Genomic DNA, 20,709 nt, shown 5'->3' with positions numbered 1-20,709 from the left:
AATAAACCCCAGGAAGAGTAGCTGCTGCCTTGACAGGAACTAATGGGGATCCATAATAAACCCCAGGAAGAGTAGCTGCTGCCTTGACAGGAACTGATGGGTATACATAATAAACCCCAGGAAGAGTAGCTGCTGCCTTGACAGGAACTAATGGGGATCCATAATAAACCCCAGGAAGAGTAGCTGCTGCCTTGACAGGAACTGATGGGTATACATAATAAATACAAATACTTGTATCAATATTTGTGTGTCTCTTTACTCTTGGATTCTAAAATGCTAATTAGCATCAAAGTAGACGACATGCAAGACTACAAATCCCTGCAAGCTCCTGCATGTCATCTCTAGCCGACACCTTTCACAGAACAGTTCACTGAATTGTCCATTGAAATACATTTGGACAATTTAATCATTGCTACATTAAGGCCTGATTGGTGGAGTGCTGCAGAGATGGTTGTCCTTCTGGAAGGTTCTCCCATCTCCACAGAGGAACTCTGGAGCTCTTTCAGAGTGAACATCGGGTTCTTGTTCACCTCCCTGACCAAGGCCCTTCTCCCCAGATTTCTCAGTTTGGCCGGGCGTCCAGCTCTAGGAAGAGTCTTGGTGGTTCCAATCTTCTTCCTTTTAAGAATGATGGAGGCCACTGTGTTCTTGGGGACCTTCAATGCTGAAATTTTTTGGTGGTACCTTTCCCCAGATCTGTGCCTCGACACAGTCCTTTCTCAGAGCTCTATGGACAATTCCTTTGACCTCATGGCTTGGTTTTTGCTCTGACATGCACTCTATACTGTGGGACCTTATATAGACAGGTCTGTGCCTTTCCAAATCATGTCCAATCAATTGAATTTACCACAATTGGACTCTAATCAAGTTGTAGAAACATCTCAAGGATGATCAATGGAATCAGGATGCATCGAGTTTCAATTTCGAGGTTCATAGCAAAGGGTCTGAATACCTAAGTAAATACATTTATAAAAACCTGTTTTCGGTTTGTCTTTATGGGGTATTGTCTGTAGATTGGGGTCAACATTACTCCAAAGGATTTGAATTTGTTAAAAGTCCATTTTGATACAGAAACACTAAACCATGATTTAGATTTATTAAGAACAAGTTGATTGACAGAGTCATGAAAAATTGGAAGAATTGAATAAATCACATTTTTGGCTATGATAAAAGATATGCCTCTGGGGTCAAAATTATCCATGTCAGAAGTATGGTTCAATGAAAATGTGTACTGGGTGTAAAGTTTGTTTTAAATTCTCACTCATTAAACACAAATCAATCAACACATGCTTCTTTTTGAACGACTTAATATAATATTAAACTTTTATTAAATAAATGAAAAATAAACTTTTGGTTCCTCAACTGCGTTGCCCACTCCAGTCCTCAGATGGCGATGTACGTCTTTTAGGTTCCGGCGACGCTGCTAGTGTGACGTATAATCTAGTGGACGGGACGCTCCTTCAACAACAACAGTTAGTCAGACACCTCGGTAGGTTTCTAGCAAACATAGCTACAACATTCACGCTCTTTACACTGTTTTGGTGTATATTCGCGCTGTGTATTAAACACACTTCTGTCGTATGTACTTGATGACCCACGTAATTATATATTTACGTTGTTTGTCAGCTAGCTGGTTTGCTAAGTTAGCTTAGAACTAGGCTAGTCGCTAATGCTAGCTAGCTAACATCTCCGACCATGAGTTCACCAAGCTACTCTCCTCCTGATAAAGAAGCTCTCATCAAAGAGGAGGGGGAAGAGGAGTCTGTTACAATACAAAAACAAGTAGAGGGTGAGGCTGTTACCGTGAAAGAAGAAGAGAAAGACGTTTCAGTGAAAGAAGAGGAAGACGCGTTCAGAGTGAAAGAGGAGGAGGATGTTACAGTAAAAGAAGAGGAGGATGCAGTTTTTGGAGTGAAAGAGGAGGAGATGACTGTCACATTGGAGGAAGAAGAGGAGGTTGGAGATCTGTTTAACACCAGTAAGTACCGTCTCTGCAGTCGTTGAACCAATATGCAGTAAAGGGGTTCTACACTTTAATGTTGTTCTGTAGGAATGGCTGAAGCTGCACTGTAACGTGTAGAACATCAAGAGTGGGCCAACAATTGATCAAATGCATCCAATGACAATGCATGAACTACTGTAGTCCTCAATATCTCCTATTAGATTAGCCCAATGTGTAGTCTTAAAGGGGCAATCAGACTTATACATTAATGATATGTACCCATTGTTTCTTGAAGAATTCACTTATAAATGCCTCATGAGCTTAGTTCAACTGTCGTACCCCATCAGAACCCCAAAATATAAGCTTTATTTTACTCCAATAATTGTCAGTAAATATAAACAAACACTGTATATCCTCAAAACATGTTTAAAACAATAATGTTGATATCATGGATGGTTGCATTTCTCCAGCCCCATCCCTTTTTACCAAAACGGGCAGTTCGCTTTGTTATTCTTTCAACATGTGATTGCTGCCCCCGTTACTCCTCAAGGTCCAGGGACTGTAATGTTTCTTTCAGAGGTAGACTGGCTCTGGCAGCCAAAATCGTCAAATATTCCATCTAAATGTGAATCGATAATCAATCAATTTGCGATACGTTTCTACAAACATAAATTGCTGTACTCACATGATACTTTCATATCACATCAAAATAATTTCACATGATACTTTCATATCACATCAAAATAATTTCACATGATACTTTCATATCACATCAAAATAGGTAACCAGTTGCGACGCCCCAAATGGTAAACCAAATTGGTTTCTCTTAATTTCTCCTTCCTTCAGGCTGCTTTTTCTTCTTTGGACTTTATATGGCGGTTGGCAACCAACTTTAAGGTGCATTACCACCATCAACTGGACTGGAGTGTGGACCTCAGTTCATCTTTCAATCTCCCACGTGGGTATATACCAAGACATTCATGAAGAGGGCACAACAAAATATTTTCCCCCTCAGGAGACTGAAAAGATTTGGCATGGGTCCCCAGATCCTCAAAAGTTAATTCAGCTGCACCATCGATAGCATCCTGACCGGTTGCATCACCGCCTGGTGTGGCAACTGCTCGGCATCTGACCCTAAGGCACTACAGAGGGTAGTGCGTACGGCCCAGTACATCACTGGGGTCAAGCTTCCTTCCATCCAGGACCTATATACTAGGTGGTGTCAGAGGAATGCCCACAAAATTGTGAGAGACTCCAGTCACCCAAGTCATAGACTGTTTTCTCTGCTAACCCACGGCAAGCGGTACCGGAGTGCCAAGTCTAGGACCAAAAGCCTCCTCAACAGCTTCTACCCCCATGCCATAAGACTGCTGAACAATTCATAAAATCACCACCGGATAATTTACATTGACCCCCCCCCCCACCCCTCTCTCTTTTGTGCACTGCTACTACTCACTGGTTGTTTGTTACCTATGCATAGTCACTACGCCCCCACCTTCATGTACAGATTACCTCAACTAGCCTGTACCCCTGCACACTGACTCGGTACCGGTGCCCCCTGTATATAGCCTCCACACTGACTCGGTATATAGCCTCCACACTGACTCTGTACCGGTGCCCCCTGTATATAGCCTCCACACTGACTCTGTACCGGTGCCCCCTGTATATAGCCTCCACACTGACTCTGTACCGGTACCCCCTGTATATAGCCTCCACACTGACTCTGTACCGGTGCCCCCTCTATATTGCCTCGTTATTGTTATTCTCATTGTGTTACTTTTTATTATGACTTTTTATTTTAGTCTACTTGGTAAACGTTTTCCTCTTCTTGAACTGCACTGTTGGTTAAGGGCTTGTAAGTAAAGCATTTCTCGGTAAAGTCTAAGTTGGTTTCTTGACGGATTTGAAAAAACGTTTTGTCATAAAACACTATCTTTTTTTTTCAATGTTGCTGACACCCCTCCCCAGAGGTGTCTCATTATTGGGATGCATTGCTGATTCCTACCTATAGCTCACTATGAGGTGTCTAGTGATACAGGTTAAGGGCCCTGTTGGAGATTGGTGGTTGGAAGTGGAGTCGAGGGAACAGGCAGGGTTGGACACGGCCATGTTATTATCCCACACACAGTCTCTGTGGTTCATGTCAACCCCATTCCTGGGAATTAGATTTGATTACAAATCGCCCCTGTCTGTTACCACAGAAGGGTTCCATCTGTTCCATTCCCAGCTAGGTTACGGGGCTGTTTGTCACCAGTACCTATGACTGGTTGATAGGGGAAACCTCCATGCTTATTATAGAAAAAGTTATTAGGGGAAAACTATTTAGTAAATTTAAATAAAATAACAAACCTGTTTGAAAAGTGAAAACTATTCCAAAACTTTTTTTCGACTCCAAAACTAAAATAGCCTAAAATAATAACCAGCATTAATTATGTTCAGTTTGAATAATTTACATCTTAACTTTGGATAAAAATATAATTGTGTTTTAAATCATTTTTATGTGGTTTTAAAATTCTGAACCTGGTGGCTGGTAAATGCTGCCATGGGATGGCAATGTTTCAAATAGACCTAGCTTGTGTATCACTATGACTTGCTATCACCAGAAATACTTTAAGAAATTAGGATATTGGAAACTCCTTTCGATTCGTATTAACAGCTTAACGAAAAGAACATTGGCATGAATTACCCTCTGTGAACAAGAAGCACAACATTACAAATATTTTCAGAGATGTGAGATAATTAACTTGTTCTCTGTAATATCGTGTAGCTTTGCAATCGTAACATTACGTACTTTCAAGGAAAATAGGCCTGTTTCTCGACTCATACCCTGACTTTAAAAAAGGATTTCGTGAGAATTAGCTTAGGAACTGCGTGTCACAGCATGACAATCTGAACGCGATTCGTCGACAGTCTCTTGGACGGGCGTTATATAAGCTTTGACATTTTCTGGAATAGTTTTCATTTGAAAACATTTTTTGTTTACTTGCCTGTCTATTGAATTTGGAATGCACTGTACTGTTCATCTCTGAAACTCACTGAGATAATTCCTTTTATACAGCAGTAGCAATACAGGGATATAAGATCTACAGAAAATATAGGAATGCTTATGGGGGAGCTGTTGCTGTATACAGTGCATTCGGAAAGTAGTATGACCCCTTGACTTTTTCCACATTTTGTTTAAAGCCTTATTCTAAAATTGATTCAATTATTTTTTTCCCTTTCATTTAGCAAATTTATTTGGCACACCTGCACTTGGGGAGTTTCTCCCATCCTTCTCTGCAGATCCTCTCTTGCTCTGTCAGGTTGGATGGGGAACATCACTGCACAGCTATTTTCACATCTCTCCAGAGATGTTAGATTGGGCTCAAGTCCGGGCTCTGGCTTGGCCACTCAAGGACATTCAGAGACTTGTCCCGAAGCCACTCCTGTGTTGTCTTGGTTGTGTGCTTAAAACCTCTTACAGCTCCCCCCTACTTTGTGCAATTTCCGCCTGAAGACATACCCAAATCTAGCAGCCTGTAGCTCAGGCACAGAACCAAGGATATGCATATTCTTGGTACCATTTGAAAGAAAACACTCTGAAGTTTGTGTACATGTGAATTGAATGTAGGAGAATATAACACAATAGATCGATCTGGTTTAGATGAAACAATGAAAAAAAACATACGTTTTTGTTTTTTGTATCATCTTTAAAATTAACAAGATAAAACAAACATTCAGATAGGATGATGGGGACAATTTCAGTGAAAAACATAAGAGGGCAACAGTACTTGTGCAAAGTTTCAGAATGCTAACTTCCAAAATGAGTGTGCTACATGACATTTATCAAGAAGTCACCCAGGTGTCCCACACAAGTAGCCCAAATGTACCCAAGTGGCCAAATTGGTGAAGGTATACATTTTGAAACAAATAACTATATACAAAATACCAAAATGGTATTCTAACACCCCCCCCCCCAAAAACAAGAAAATGATTTATTTTTATTTTTATTGATTTAAAAATATATTAAGAAATATATATATATTTACAAAATAACATGGGTAACTAATTACACACTTTCAATATTTGGAAGACCCTCAGTCCTCTAGAAAATCAAATCAATTTATATAGCCCCAGCCTAAAACCCCAAACAGCAAGCAATGCAGGTGTAGAAGCACGGTGGCTAGGAAAACTCCCTAGAAAGGCAAAAAGGTGGACTGGGGACAGCAAGGAGTCATCATGCCAGGTAGTCCTGGCGCATGGTCCTAGGGCTCAGGTCCTCCGAGAGAGAGAAAGAGAGAATTAGAGAGAGCATACTTAAATTCACACAGGACACCGGATAAGACTCCCATTCTGAGTCTGTGTCACTGTGAAAGAAAATGTTCAGTTAGAATAGTTTCACATATGAGCCCTGTATCAACAGGTATAATAAACAGATATATATATATAGAGAGAGTACAGGGAACATAAGGTTGAATATATTATTATGACCTGATAGATCTACTGTCTCTTTTATATTATGACAGACCAGCTAGATCTACTGTCTTTATTATATTACAACAGACCAGCTGTATCTACTGTCTCCATTTCACTTTGGCCATTGATGTGGTCCTGCCCTCTCCTCAATAGCCTCAAATAGGCTATTTCATGTGGGGTGGGGCGGCAGACACGCATCTCACATTTCATGACATTATATGTTTATATATTGCTTCTAAAATTTAAAAAAAATCACAAATAATATTTTATATTATTAATTTCAAACAAGGGCATTAGCATGATAAGACTTACCAGTCCAAAACGATGTCCTCTCCCGTTCAAAAAATATTCCTCCACAATTGCTAAATGAATCGTCCTACAACAATCTCTGTCTCACCTTCCCAATCAATTTATTCCAAAGATGTGTGTACATCTGTATATCTAGACTTAGATTTAGCTTTCCCTGACTTAGTCGCCATAATGATTGATATGTAAACAGCTGAATCTGCGCGTTCACCAAACAATGCAATGCGTAATATGTGTTTCTCCTTCCGGTATGAAACTTCAATAGCGAATGACTCACTTTACGCTGGAGCTTACTACATGGGGTGGTCTTGCAACACATAAACATGGCGTATTGCCGTTTAGCTCAGCTCATTGGCTTTCTACCCAGCTAGATTTCAAGACGATCAGTGGTCATTGGGTTAAAAGACAGTCAATCAACGAAACAGCGGGCAAATCATTGGTGCACAAAGATGTCATTACATGTTGTCTTCAAATCAGTTTCTTTCAGTCAATACGTCCCCCGAAATGGCCCATCAGGTTTGATTGTATTACAAATAAACCAGTTGATTGCAGTGAATCCAAACATGACTGGAAAAGTCACGTTCTGTGTGGGTTATTTACCTGGAATGTGTCGTAGAAAATGGAATGAGACGGAATTCACGACACAAGCGGTTCACAAAATGTTTCGTGTTAGGCTAAAAACAGATTTTATCAAACAAAAGATCATTCATTGTGTAACAATGAGCATTGGAATTGCAAGCAGATGAAGATCGTCAAAGGTAAACTATTTATTTTAATGCAGTTTGTGATTATGTTATGCTTGTGCTGGTTAAAATTGTTTTTTTATGGGGCTCTATGCTCAGATAATCGCATCGTATTCTTTCGCAGTAAATCCTTTTTTAAATCTGACAACGCAAGATTAGCAAGATTCTAGGCTTTCGATACATGTGAGACACTTGTATTTTCATGAATGTTTAATATGACTATTTATGTAACGATCACCGTATGTTGTGGAATTTCAGCCCGCTAGCGGGTTCCGTGCGCAGAGAGGTTAAGGTTGTTGTCCTGTTGGAAGGTGAACCGTTGCCCCAGTCTGAGGTCCTGGGCGCTCTGGAGCAGGTCTTTCATCAAGGATCTCTCTGAACTTTGCTCCGTTAATATTTCCCTCGATCCTGACTAGTCTCCCAGTCCCTGCTGCTGAAAAACATTGCCACAGCATCATGCTGCCACCACCATGGTTTTAGAGTCCTTAAGGTGCCCTTTGTCAAACTCCAAGCAGGCTGTCATGTGCCTTTTACTGAGGAGTGGCTTCCGTCTGGCCACTCTACCATAAAGGTCTGATTGGTGGAGTGCTGCAGAGATGGTTGTCCTCCTGGAAGATTCTCCCATCTCCACAGAGGAACTTTGGAGCTCTGTCAGAGTGACCATCAGGTTTTTGGTCACCTCCCTGACCAAGGCCCTTCTCAGTTTGGCTGGGTGACCAGCTCTAGGAAGAGTATTCCATTTAAGAATGATGGAGGCCACTGTGTTCTTAGGGACCTTCAATGCTGCAGAATTTTTTGGGTACCCTTTCCCAGATCTGTGCCTCGACACAATCCTGTCTCGGAGCTCTAAGGACAATTCCTTCGACCTCATTGCTTGGTTTTTGCTCTGACATGCACTGTCAACTCTTGGACCTTATATAGACAGGTGTGCCTTTCAAATCATATCCAATCAATTGAATTTACCACACACTGAACAAGTTGTAGATACATCTCAAGGATGGTTAATGGAAACAGGGTGCACCTGAAAGTCTCATAGCAAAGGGTCTGAATACGTATGTAAATAAGGTATTTCTGTTTTTTACCGGTTTCACTGTGTCATTATTGTGTGTCGATTAATGAGGATTCTGTTTTTTAAATACATTTTAAAATAAAGCTGTAACGTAACAAATGTGGAAAAGGGGAGGGGTCTTGTTACAGGAATTAAATTGCTCTGTCAATTCATAAGGATTTGGAAGACCCTTATTCTATAATAATGGACAGAGCCCAGTCTTAAAGTCAATCAGCAGAGTTTATTCACGAGAGTACTGAATACGATACAGTTTACCACAGGTTATAAACTGAAAATGACGTCATTAGTTTCAGCACCAACCCGTGCCATCTCCGTTCCAGTACAAAGGCTGTATCTCAAGCCTTCCCACATCCGTCTCCCTACCAATTTAATATAATTTACGAGCCAAGGTCTTCTCGTGTAGATAAGCATTCTAGCCAGTCTGAAGATATCATTCATTCATTCCTACCAAGGAACAGACAGTCATTGTTCTAACTTTTGACCACATTCACACACATTATATTCAGTGCTGGGATCAAGAAAGAAAACTCATACATATACAGCAACATAATAGTATTCTGATTAGTACATATACAGTAACATAATAGTATTCGGATTAGTACATATACAGTAACATAATAGTATTCTGATTAGTCAGTCCTGATTGAAATGTATACATAATTAGTCATCATTGATAAAAACATCCCTTAACAGGTCTGAACTTTCTGAATGAACTATGTTTTATTTTATTTAAAAAAATGTAAAACTTAATTTAATTCACAACCCTAACTCTAACCCCACAGCCGGTTGTAAACACAGCCTGGACTCGAACCGGGGTGTCTGTAGTGACGCCTCAAGCACTGAGATGCAGTGTCTTAGACGGCTGCACCACTCAGGAACCCCAAAATCATGTTCTAGTGCTGTCCCCACCTAAAATAAATCTCGGTCAACCAAGAGTCATTCTACTAAACGATTGGTTGAAATGTTGTTTGTATTTTTCCATATATATACACACCTTTATGTGTTTTAAAATCAACTGTATGTACTGAACTGGTCTGATGCTTTAAGCATGCTTTTTGATCAAATAATTAAGACACACAAATGACCCGAGGGAGCCAGAGATCAAGATAATCTAACCAGAAGGAGGAAAATTCTGCCGTTATGCTCCTGAGGTTTCCGGTAATGGGCTACACCAGAGATCGGCAACCTTTTCCAGATGGAGTGCCAAGTTATCTTACCATTTCTACCGATCTGCGTGCCAGTTAGGATTTTCATATGCACATTTTTGTGGAATAGTTTCATTTAATTTATAATAGTATCTCAAAATCATTGTCTGTGATTCATCTACATTCTATCTAAATGAAAATTATACAAATCTAAAAGTAACTTTTATTGCCATTGCCAACTATGTAAAAATTGCCTACATAAAGCTAACAAATAAAAACATTGCAGCCTGCAGGTAGAAAATATACTATAAATCACATTTTCTGCACATGGCCTGTCTACAACAATCTTGAAACATTGTATCAACTGGGTCCTCCAGTCCTCCAGGCGTGAATTTAACCCTAACCCTAACCCTAACCCACCCGTAGCACGCGCTCCAGCAGATATATCTCACTGGTCATCTCCAAAGCCAACACCTCCTTTGGCCGCCTTTCCTTCCAGTTCTTTGCTGGCAATGACTGGAACGAATTGCGAAAATCTCTGAAGTTGAAGACTTATATCTCCCTCACTAACTTTAAGCATCAGCAATCTGAGCAGCTTCCCAATCACTGCAGCTGTACACAGCCCATCTGTAAATAGCCCATCTGTAAATAGCCCATCCAACTGCCTACCTCATCCCCATGTTTTTAATTATTTATTTATTTTCTCTTTTGCACACCAGTATTTCTACTTGCACATCATCATCTGTGCTCCACGTGGTAGTCTGCTTGATTTACTGTAGGCTCTTGTTAGTCTGTTTGCACACAGAGATACTTTGCTCATAATGTGTAGAGAACTGTTCCTTGATGGATAGGCTATTGTACAACACACAGAGATATTTTCCTTTATTCAGGACATTTAGAATGACAACACATTACAGAGTAGCCTAATGGGATTATTCACAAAATTATCTGGTGATCAGGTTATGAAATGTCATGACAAAGACATTTTAGTGTCCATGTTTCACCTGAAATATTAAATGATTTTTCTGTATTTGTTGTTAGGTTAAGTTTTGGGTCCTACAGTAGGTCGATGTTGTTTTAGGTGAAGTTTTGGGTCCTACAGTAGGTCTATGTTGTTGTTAGGTGAAGTTATGTGTCCTACAGAAGGTCTATGTTGTTAGGTGAAGTTATGGGTCCTACAGTAGGTCTATGTTGTTGTTATGGGTCCTACAGTAGGTCTATGTTATTGTTATGGGTCCTAGAGTACACTATGTGTGTCATGCAACAACAACCAAAGTGCTTCTTCGTTCATTACAGGTGTATTTGACAAATCGTGAACAACCCCTCATTGTCAGGCTGATGGAAAAGCTAGACAAAGAGCATTTTACTGGTTGAAGTGTTTTTTAAGTACAAAGCGGTTGATTTGCGATGATGACACAAACATTATATTAAGCAGGACATTCAAACGAGCCTTATAATTATAATCCAAAGTAGTGTCATGCACTCATAAGCAACCTGGACATGGAGGTTACTCCCCTGAGTTTTCCCCCATTCACATTCAGAATACATTGTGAAAAACTCAAATCTTTGCTCACCATTTTTGCTCCAGGCAGATATACTACATCAATAACTAGCGGTTTCCTCATTAGCAGATACAGTGCCTTGCGAAAGTATTCGGCCCCCTTGAACTTTGCGACCTTTTGCCACATTTCAGGCTTCAAACATAAAGATATAAAACTGTATTTTTTTGTGAAGAATCAACAACGAGTGGGACACAATCATGAAGTGGAACGACATTTATTGGATATTTCGAACTTTTTTAACATATCAAAAACTGAAAAATTGGGCGTGCAAAATTATTCAGCCCCTTTACTTTCAGTGCAGCAAACTTTCTCCAGAAGTTCAGTGAGGATCTCTGAATGATCCAATGTTGACCTAAATGACTAATAATGATAAATACAATCCACCTGTGTGTAATCAAGTCTCCGTATAAATGCACCTGCACTGTGATAGTCTCAGGGGTCCGTTAAAAGCGCAGAGAGCATCATGAAGAACAAGGAACACACCAGGCAGGTCCGAGATACTGTTGTGAAGAAGTTTAAAGCCGGATTTGGATACAAAAAGATTTCCCAAGCTTTAAACATCCCAAGGAGCACTGTGCAAGCGATAATATTGAAATGGAAGGAGTATCAGACCACTGCAAATCTACCAAGACCTGGCCGTCCCTCTAAACTTTCAGCTCATACAAGGAGAAGACTGATCAGAGATGCAGCCAAGAGGCCCATGATCACTCTGGATGAACTGCAGAGATCTACAGCTGAGGTGGGAGACTCTGTCCATAGGACAACAATCAGTCGTATATTTCACAAATCTGGCCTTTATGGAAGAGTGGCAAGAAGAAAGCCATTTCTTAAAGATATCCATAAAAAGTGTTGTTTAAAGTTTGCCACAAGCCACCTGGGAGACACACCAAACATGTGGAAGAAGGTGCTCTGGTCAGATGAAACCAAAATGGAACTTTTTGGAACAATGCAAAACGTTATGTTTGGCGTAAAAGCAACACAGCTGAACACACCATCCCCACTGTCAAACATGGTGGTGGTAGCATCATGGTTTGGGCCTGCTTTTCTTCAGCAGGGACAAGGAAGATGGTTAAAATTGATGGGAAGATGGATGGAGCCAAATATAGGACCATTCTGGAAGAAAACCTGATGGAGTCTGCAAAAGACCTGAGACTGGGACGGAGATTTGTCTTCCAACAAGACAATGATCCAAAACATAAAGCAAAATCTACAATGGAATGGTTCAAAAATAAACATATCCAGGTGTTAGAATGGCCAAGTCAAAGTCCAGACCTGAATCCAATCGAGAATCTGTGGAAAGAACTGAAAACTGCTGTTCACAAATGCTCTCTATCCAACCTCACTGAGCTCAAGCTTTTTTGCAAGGAGGAATGGGAAAAAATTTCAGTCTCTCGATGTGCAAAACTGATAGAGACATACCCCAAGCGACCTACAGCTGTAATCGCAGCAAAAGGTGGCGCTACAAAGTATTAACTTAAGGGGGCTGAATAATTTTGCACGCCCAATTTTTCAGTTTTTGATTTGTTAAAAAAGTTTGAAATATCCAATAAATGTTGTTCCACTTCATGATTGTGTCCCACTTGTTGTTGATTCTTCAAAAAATAATACAGTTTTATATCTTTATGTTTGAAGTCTGAAATGTGGCAAAAGGTCGCAAAGTTCAAGGGGGCCGAATACTTTCGCAAGGCACTGTATACCACATCCATAACTAGTGGTTTCCTCATTACCAGACATACTACATCAGTAACTATCGGTTTCCTCATTAGCAGGGAGGAGTTTCTACAACCAGATTGTTTGTGCATCGCCCTCATTCCGCAATTATAGCAACACAGAAAGGGGCCTATATTGGAGACCAAAAGTCTTCTGGCACACTGCTTAGAGTTTCAACAACATTAATAACTTATTTATAGTCTACAATCTTAGATGTTACTACTAATGTGAAAACAAGACAAAATATGACTTGCTCATTTTAAGACAACTGTCAAATTTAACATTCATTACAGACATGAATTGTTGTTCAACATCATGGCTATGCTGTTGGCATCACCTTTTACAGTGGATTACCGCTGTTGTGGGCCTTTAATCATCTGTCTGACTTTGTTGTTCACACAGGAGAGATACGGGACTATCGTGGATCCTCTGGGGAGCCTCAACAACCTCATGACGCTGAAGAGGCAGAGACGACTTTCTCCAGATCAGAACACCTTAATAAACACCTGCAGATATCCACAGGGAAAATAACTCACTGCTCCTCTGACCGTGGGAAGAGATTCACCTCATCAGGCATTACAATTCATCAGAGAACACACACAGGAGAGAAATCTTATAGCTGTGGTCAATGTGGGGAGAGTTTTGGTGCATCTTGCACTCTGACTCTACACCAGAGAACACACACAGGAGAGAAACCCTATAGCTGTGGTCAATGTGGGAAGAGATGGAGGACATCTGGCCAGCTGACATCACACCAGAGAACACACACAGGAGAGAAACCTTATAGCTGTGTTCAATGTGGGAAGAGTTTTGGTCAATCAACCAGCCTGATATCACACCAGAGAATTCACACAGGAGAGAAACCATATAGCTGTGGTCAATGTGGGAAGAGTTTTGGTCAATCAAGCGCTCTGACTCTACACCAGAGAATACACACAGGAGAGAAACCTTTTAGCTGTAATCAGTGTGGGAAGAGTTTTACTCACAAAAGCACCCTGATATCACACCAGAGAATACACACAGGAGAGAAACCGTATAGCTGTGATGAATGTGGGAAGAATTTTGCTTTTTTGAGCAATCTGACTCTTCACCAGAGAACACACACAGGAGAGAAACCTCATTTCTGTGATCAATGTGGGAAGAATTTTACTCAGCTAAAAAGCCTGATATCACACCAGAGAACACACACAGGAGAGAAACCTTATAGCTGTGTTCAATGTGGGAGGAGTTTTTCTCAGTCAACCAGCCTGATATACCACCAGAGAATTCACACAGGAGAGAAACCTTATAGCTGTGGTCAATGTGGGAAGAGTTTTGGTCAATCGAGAGCTCTGACTCTACACCAGAGAATACACACAGGAGAGAAACCTTTTAGCTGTAATCAATGTGGGAAGAGTTTTACTCACAAAAGAACCCTGATATCACACCAGAGAATACACACAGGAGAGAAACCGTATAGCTGTGATGAATGTGGGAGGAGTTTTGCTTTTTCGAGCAATCTGACTCTTCACCAGAGAACACACACAGGAGAGAAATCTAATTTCTGTGATCAATGTGGGAAGAGTTTTGCTAGTTCACGCAATCTGACTCTTCACCAGAGAACACACACAGGAGAGAAACCCTAAAGCTGTACTCAATGTGGGAATTGAATTTTTTTTTTTTTTTTACATCTAGCCTTCTGAAGACACCAGAGAACACACACAGGAGAGATCTTATAGCTGTACTGTATGTGGGAAGAGTTTTGTTCAATCTAGCTCTCTGAAGAAACACCAGAGAACACACACAGGAGAGAAATCTCATAGCTATGATCAGTGTGACCAGAGATACTCTGAAAAAAGATATCATACATACATGTCAATGATATGATTTCACAATGTAGAATGTTTTAACAGTGTAGTAGGAGTATTTTAATGATGTGACAATGTAGAATGTTGTAACATTGTAGTAGGAGTATTTTAATGATGTCACAATGTAGAACCCTAAATGTTTGCCCCCTGTTCTATTGATTTCAGCATGATATGGATATTAGCCTCAGGGGAAAATCCAGGCTCTGAAATGGAAGAGTACTATTTATGAGACTAAGTTACTAACAAAAAGATTTGTTACACTTACCACGTTGGTGACCCACTTGAGTCAAAATGCAACACTTCGAAATGTGGCTGGCTGTTTTCTACAAATTGTCCTCTAACCAGTGATGTACACATTATTCACAGATTCCGTGTGGTTTTTGAGCTGTTAGTTTTGACAGGATGTGCAACCTCATCTCCCTCCTCTCGGCACAATGCATTTCAACGTGATATCGATGAGTGATGACAAATAAGTGCATCACACCAAAATGTAGCTGACTGTCTTCTGTAGGTTGTCCTCTAACTAGTGAGCTAAAAGATATCTCCCATTTCCATGTGTTTTTTTAGATGTTAGTTTCAACAGCAAGTACAATCTGACCTCCCCCCTAATCGATATCAGTGATTTATTGCTACTTGTCAAAACAACAGCGTTTTTGGTGCTTGTGTCCATGGTGAGGACAACTTAGTGTCTGATTGTCTCATGGTTGGGCAGTCAAAAAGATTTGTGTTTTGTGTTTAGCCAGTGCGGTCCATGGATCACAAATTATTTTGACTTTCCGTATTAGAGATGAGTTATGTTCCAAGGGGACGAGGGTTCTAGAAGCAAGTGAGTTTTAGGAAGGGGAAACAAATACACTTTTTTTCTTGTTTTTAATTGTTGCCAGCCAGTAGACACCATGTTAATATTGGTGAATGTGAAGCATTGTAGTTGATTATAATGTGAAATGGAAGTTGTTTTCTGTTGGTGGTGTGCATTCTTTTAAGGTGTTACAGTCTTTGGTTTTTCCATTTATGTTTTGAGGTTGGACTTTAGCTCGTTAGCACGTAGGGCGCACTGATTGGTGTCACCTCGTTAGTCAGTATGTGTTACACCTGTGCTGGCTTGTCCATCTCGTTAGTGGGAAGGTGTTTAACCTGAGCTGGTCCAGGTTCTATTTAAGAGTGTCTGGCCCAGTGCTCCAGTTGTCTTGATAGATGTGGAGAGTCAACACCTTTAGTTGCTCCACCTTTTTGGTTTGCTTCCTGTTTTTAAGTTTGGTGAGGGTTTTTCTTTTGTTTCCCTCTTCTTGGGCAGATTTAGTGGGTCTCATGGTGGGTGACTTTTTGTCCCAGTTGTTGTTACTAGTCAACTTTCAGTGGACACAGAGCAAAACTGCAACATTATGTTATAATACTTTTATTGGATCAAATGGCGTTTTATGCTACAGAATAGAGGGTTCTTAGAACTATTGTGTCTGTGTTCTACTGAGGATGGGCCTCTGGGAGATAACACTGACAGGAGATTTATAATGTCTTTTGGGTGATAAAACCGCATTCCAGAGCATGAGTTAATGTTTCTGTTCTATATGGTACCAGGGAGAGATGACTCCAGGGCCAGACCCTGGTTTCTACACAAAGAGTACTGTTTTTACAGCAGCTACTGTCTGCTGAGAATTATAAGTATCTTTCATACAAACCTTAACCTTGTGACCTGTTCTATACATCTGTTAGTCACCATGTAGGTTGAAAGGGGTGCATCTTGGCTATGAAAGACCTTTGTACTTTTGTCCCGTAGGTTGACCAGCCATCATTATCGTAAAGCACTCAATTGAATCTCTTTATATGTGTATGTTGTAATGAAAGTGTATGTCCCTTATTATTAAGTGAATAAAGATTTAATTTAAGAATAACTCTGACTTGTGTGATGAGTTCTCTCATTTGATATTAAAGAATTTAACCAGCACATTTGGGGATGTGAATCTTGACTTGGAAACCGCTTCTAACGACCTGGGTAAATGGTGCACGAGGAATCCCTCTAACTTGGGATCTCAGGGAGACCGCATTTCCGGAAAGTAGCCGATGTACCCACCTTTGATCTGAGATGCAGTGAGCCGAGTGGATACCACATCTCGTACGTAGTTTTAAACGCCTCGTAGGCTCTGAGTGTGTTTTCCTGTTTGAGGGGGGGTCACCTTGGAGGTGTAAACATTGCCGAGTCAGTGGAGGATGATCTGAGAGTCAGTCGACTCAGACACCTATCATTGGTCGGTTGAGGGCAACCTAGAGCCGTCCTGAAACTGAATTGATCACAGTGGGTATTGGTGCGGTCTGTAGGGGTGAGGGGCCAGGGTGACTGGGTTCTGTGTGAAACATGGTACCTGGTTAAACTCTCTTGGAAGAAGGACCTCATTCTGAGAAGTGTCTGTGTGACCCTCAGAAGTGGTGAATTCCAATTATTTTAAATGTATTGGCCAGTTATGCCCTGGATTTGGTCATTTAGCGTTAAATATCTAGAATCTTTGCGAACTAGTTTTGGCCTTTTAACATTAGAACATCTGGAATCTGTGGCTATTTATGATATAGTAGAAGATAGTAAGGTGCACCTGTAATTGTTTTAAACCTGAAATTGATTTAAACCTGTAATTGTTTTAAACCTGGATCCCATTTTAGAAGTATTGAAAGATGAAAATGTATGAGTTGCATTATCCTAGGAACTAACCAAGACATAGAAATGAGAAAATACTCCTGCAGGTTAAAATATTGTTAAAAAATCAACTAATTGATTAGTTATGTTTGGGAATAGCTTTGTATGACTTTGATATGAGAGTTTTGTGACTGTGATAGGAGAGTTGTCTGATGGGAGTGTATCCACTTTAGGGTAAGTTACCCGAACGATGTAACTATAAAAAGCTGATTGGATTTTCTCCGTCCGGGTACTACATTTAAAATAAAAGGCCCTTAAGGCCTGCAGATTCGGGGGGGGGGGGGGGGTTCTTCCCAGTATGAGAGGAGTTGGGGGGGGGGGTTCTTCCCAGTATGAGAGGAGTTGGGGGGGGTCCTTCCCAGTATGAGAGGAGTTGGGGGGGTCCTTCCCAGTATGAGAGGAGTTGGGGGGGGTCCTTCCCAGTATGAGAGGAGTTGGGGGGGGGGGTTCTTCCCAGTATGAGAGGAGTTGGGGGGGATCTTCCCAGTATGAGAGGAGTTTGGGGGGGGTCCTTCCCAGTATGAGAGGAGTTGGGGGGGTCCTTCCCAGTATGAGAGGAGTTGGGGGGGGGGGGTTCTTCCCAGTATGAGAGGAGTTTGGGGGTGGGGGGGGTTCTTCCCAGTATGAGAGGACTTGGGGGGGTTCCTTCCCAGTATGAGAGGAGTTGGGGGGGGGGTTCTTCCCAGTATGAGAGGAGTTGGGGGTGGGGGGGGTTCTTCCCAGTATGAGAGGAGTTGGGGGGGGGTTCTTCCCAGTATGAGAGGAGTTGGGGGGAGGGTTCTCCCCAGTATGAGAGGAGTTGGGGGGAGGGTTCTCCCCAGTATGAGAGGAGTTGGGGGGGGTCCTTCCCAGTATGAGAGGAGTTGGGGGGAGGGTTCTCCCCAGTATGAGGGGAGTTTCTAGATTTATTGAATAAACCTTTTTCCATAAATTTAGAGTGAAGTTGTAATTGCGAAGTTCCCAGAAGAAGTCCAGCAACAACGGAGGTTCCTCGATGAACCCACCTTCTAACAGGTTCTTTGAAGAACCTTTTGGGGCTGTTTTTCATTGACCAAGAACCCTACTCTTCTTAGGGGATCTGAGAACAACTCCAGTTGAACCCTTCATTTTTAGAGTTGTAGTCGGCTCTATTTACTCTCAGATTCAAAACATGCAGATTAGCATCAACGATCAAGTCAGCTGCTGCTGCTCCAATACAGTATGAGTTGAGACGGTGAACTGACGTTGAACCGGGCTGTCAGTCATTCATTCTGTACTATGAGTCTGGTCTATCATTGTTGGTATTGAAAAAGCCTACTGCACATTGTGGTGGAAATTCTAACCAATCAGGAGAGACTTTGTCATTTCTTCAAACAATCAACCTTTTATTTGATAAGAATTGCAATAATGTAGCTGGTCAGTCCTCCACTCTGAGGTGGAAGGCCGAGAGCTCCATGACAAGGAGTTCAGAAGCCTGATATAGTCAAACTATCTTGTGCATTTAGAAAACACGTGGTCTTGGTATGTGTCCGTGTGTGGAGAACGAGACACAGACTAACTGTGAATTAGTCGTCTCGTTCTGTAGCAACAGCTAGTTATTCTAGTGAGGTGTCAAAACAACAGGAAATCACTCTAGACACAGTTCCTCTGAAGTAGATCAACGATTCCCTGAATTGGGCCAAGCGCCTTTGGCCTGTCTGTCCAGAGAGTGTGTGGTTGCACACATGCACAAACATACACATAAATGTCTCAACCATAAAAACATCCTTCAACACATTAGAAGTCATAAACTTAAAGTGGTTATCATAGATTTTTCCTTCACAATATTGATAAATCAGATCCAGCCGAAAATGTGTGATGTAGTAGGGAGTTGTAGTTTCTCTAGAGATAAATCGGACCCAGACTGAACTGTGTGATGTAGTAGGGAGTTGTAGTTTCTCCAAAGATAAATCGGACCCAGCCTGAACTGTGTGATGTTGTAGTTTCTCCAAAGATAAATCGGACCCAGCCTGAACTGTGTGATGTAGTAGGGAGTTGTAGTTTCTCTAGAGATAAATCGGACCCAGACGGAACTGTGTGATGTAGTAGGGAGTTGTAGTTTCTCTAGAGATAAATCGGACCCAGCCTGAACTGTGTGATGTTGTAGTTTCTCCAAAGATAAATCGGACCCAGCCTGAACTGTGTGATGTAGTAGGGAGTTGTAGTTTCTCTAGAGATAAATCGGACCCAGACTGAACTGTGTGATGTAGTAGGGAGTTGTAGTTTCTCTAGAGATAAATCAGACCCAGACTGAACTATGTGATGTAGTAGGTGATGTAGTTTCCAACAGGCCAATATTCTACATAGTTTAGCGCATAAAACGTAATTGACTACAATGACCATAATTAATTGCTTTGTCTGTGTTTCTTTTATACCTGCTATGTCAGAGAGAATGCACGATGGTCAATGCTATCTGGGATCAATGCTATCTGGGATCCTTGGGACATCCTATCCTAACCATTTTAAATGTAAACTTCAATGGGCTAGGGACGTCCCAAGGATATATCTCTACCTGAAAATACATTATCTAAGTGATTGATAGTTGGTATTCAGCAGTCTTAAAGCCTTATTTACTTTAATGAACGACTAAAATAGTGATTTTGTCATACAGCATAGACAGCAGCTCTACACTTTATGGACTGACTGATCCATTCATCCTTCTATCCCTCCTCAGCCTTCCTCTCCTCTGAAGACCCAATGAGGGTGGAGCTCAGTCAGAGAGCTGTTGAGGGACTGTTTAGGAAGAACACTTCTACAGCCCGAGAGGTGAGAGGTCACACGTGGTTTAGATGGTAAATAGTATGTCCCCTTAGCTGTTCATCACGTCAGCAAAAGGGAATATGTTCCATCATCTATGTTCATTTACATTAGTGTAAATTGTCCACTGATATTGGTGTAATTTCCCACCCCTTCTGGCTGTATGAAATCTAATTTCCCCTCAGACACACATTTGTTCTTTGATATTATGAAGGTCATTTGTGTCAAATGTTCTTTTCCCCCACCTCTTTATATTGAATATTTAATTTCAGTGGCCTGACTGCATCCAGACTCTGTCAAAGGCCCATCCTGGTAGATCTGAACCTAATGCTGCTTGGAGTGATCAGATGACAGAAGTCACATTTAGGTGCCAGGTGTAACTGAGGCTGTAGATGCTCCATATCCATTACTTTGAGTGTTTTATATAATATGACTAAATGTGTTTCTGTGTTGAATGGCAGTCAAGAAATGG

General features: G+C 41.2%; 1 protein-coding gene across 1 annotated transcript; it reads left to right on the top strand.

Annotated features, from left to right (window-relative positions):
- The first annotated feature begins 1,482 nt into the window (after positions 1-1,482).
- Positions 1,483-15,113, top strand: LOC139397347 (zinc finger protein ZFP2-like). Its single transcript, XM_071144103.1, has 2 exons — positions 1,483-1,978; positions 13,335-15,113. Exons 1-2 carry the CDS (start codon positions 1,696-1,698, stop codon positions 14,555-14,557), a joined length of 1,506 nt encoding a protein of 501 aa, XP_071000204.1. The 5' UTR covers positions 1,483-1,695; the 3' UTR covers positions 14,558-15,113.
- Positions 15,114-20,709: the final 5,596 nt, after the last annotated feature.

The sequence above is a fragment of the Oncorhynchus clarkii genome, unplaced genomic scaffold, assembly GCF_045791955.1.
Source record: "Oncorhynchus clarkii lewisi isolate Uvic-CL-2024 unplaced genomic scaffold, UVic_Ocla_1.0 unplaced_contig_11232_pilon_pilon, whole genome shotgun sequence".
NCBI classification, from domain to species: domain Eukaryota; kingdom Metazoa; phylum Chordata; class Actinopteri; order Salmoniformes; family Salmonidae; genus Oncorhynchus; species Oncorhynchus clarkii.
Note: the sequence above shows the minus strand (reverse complement) of the source record. Positions and strands in the feature narration are given on the sequence as shown.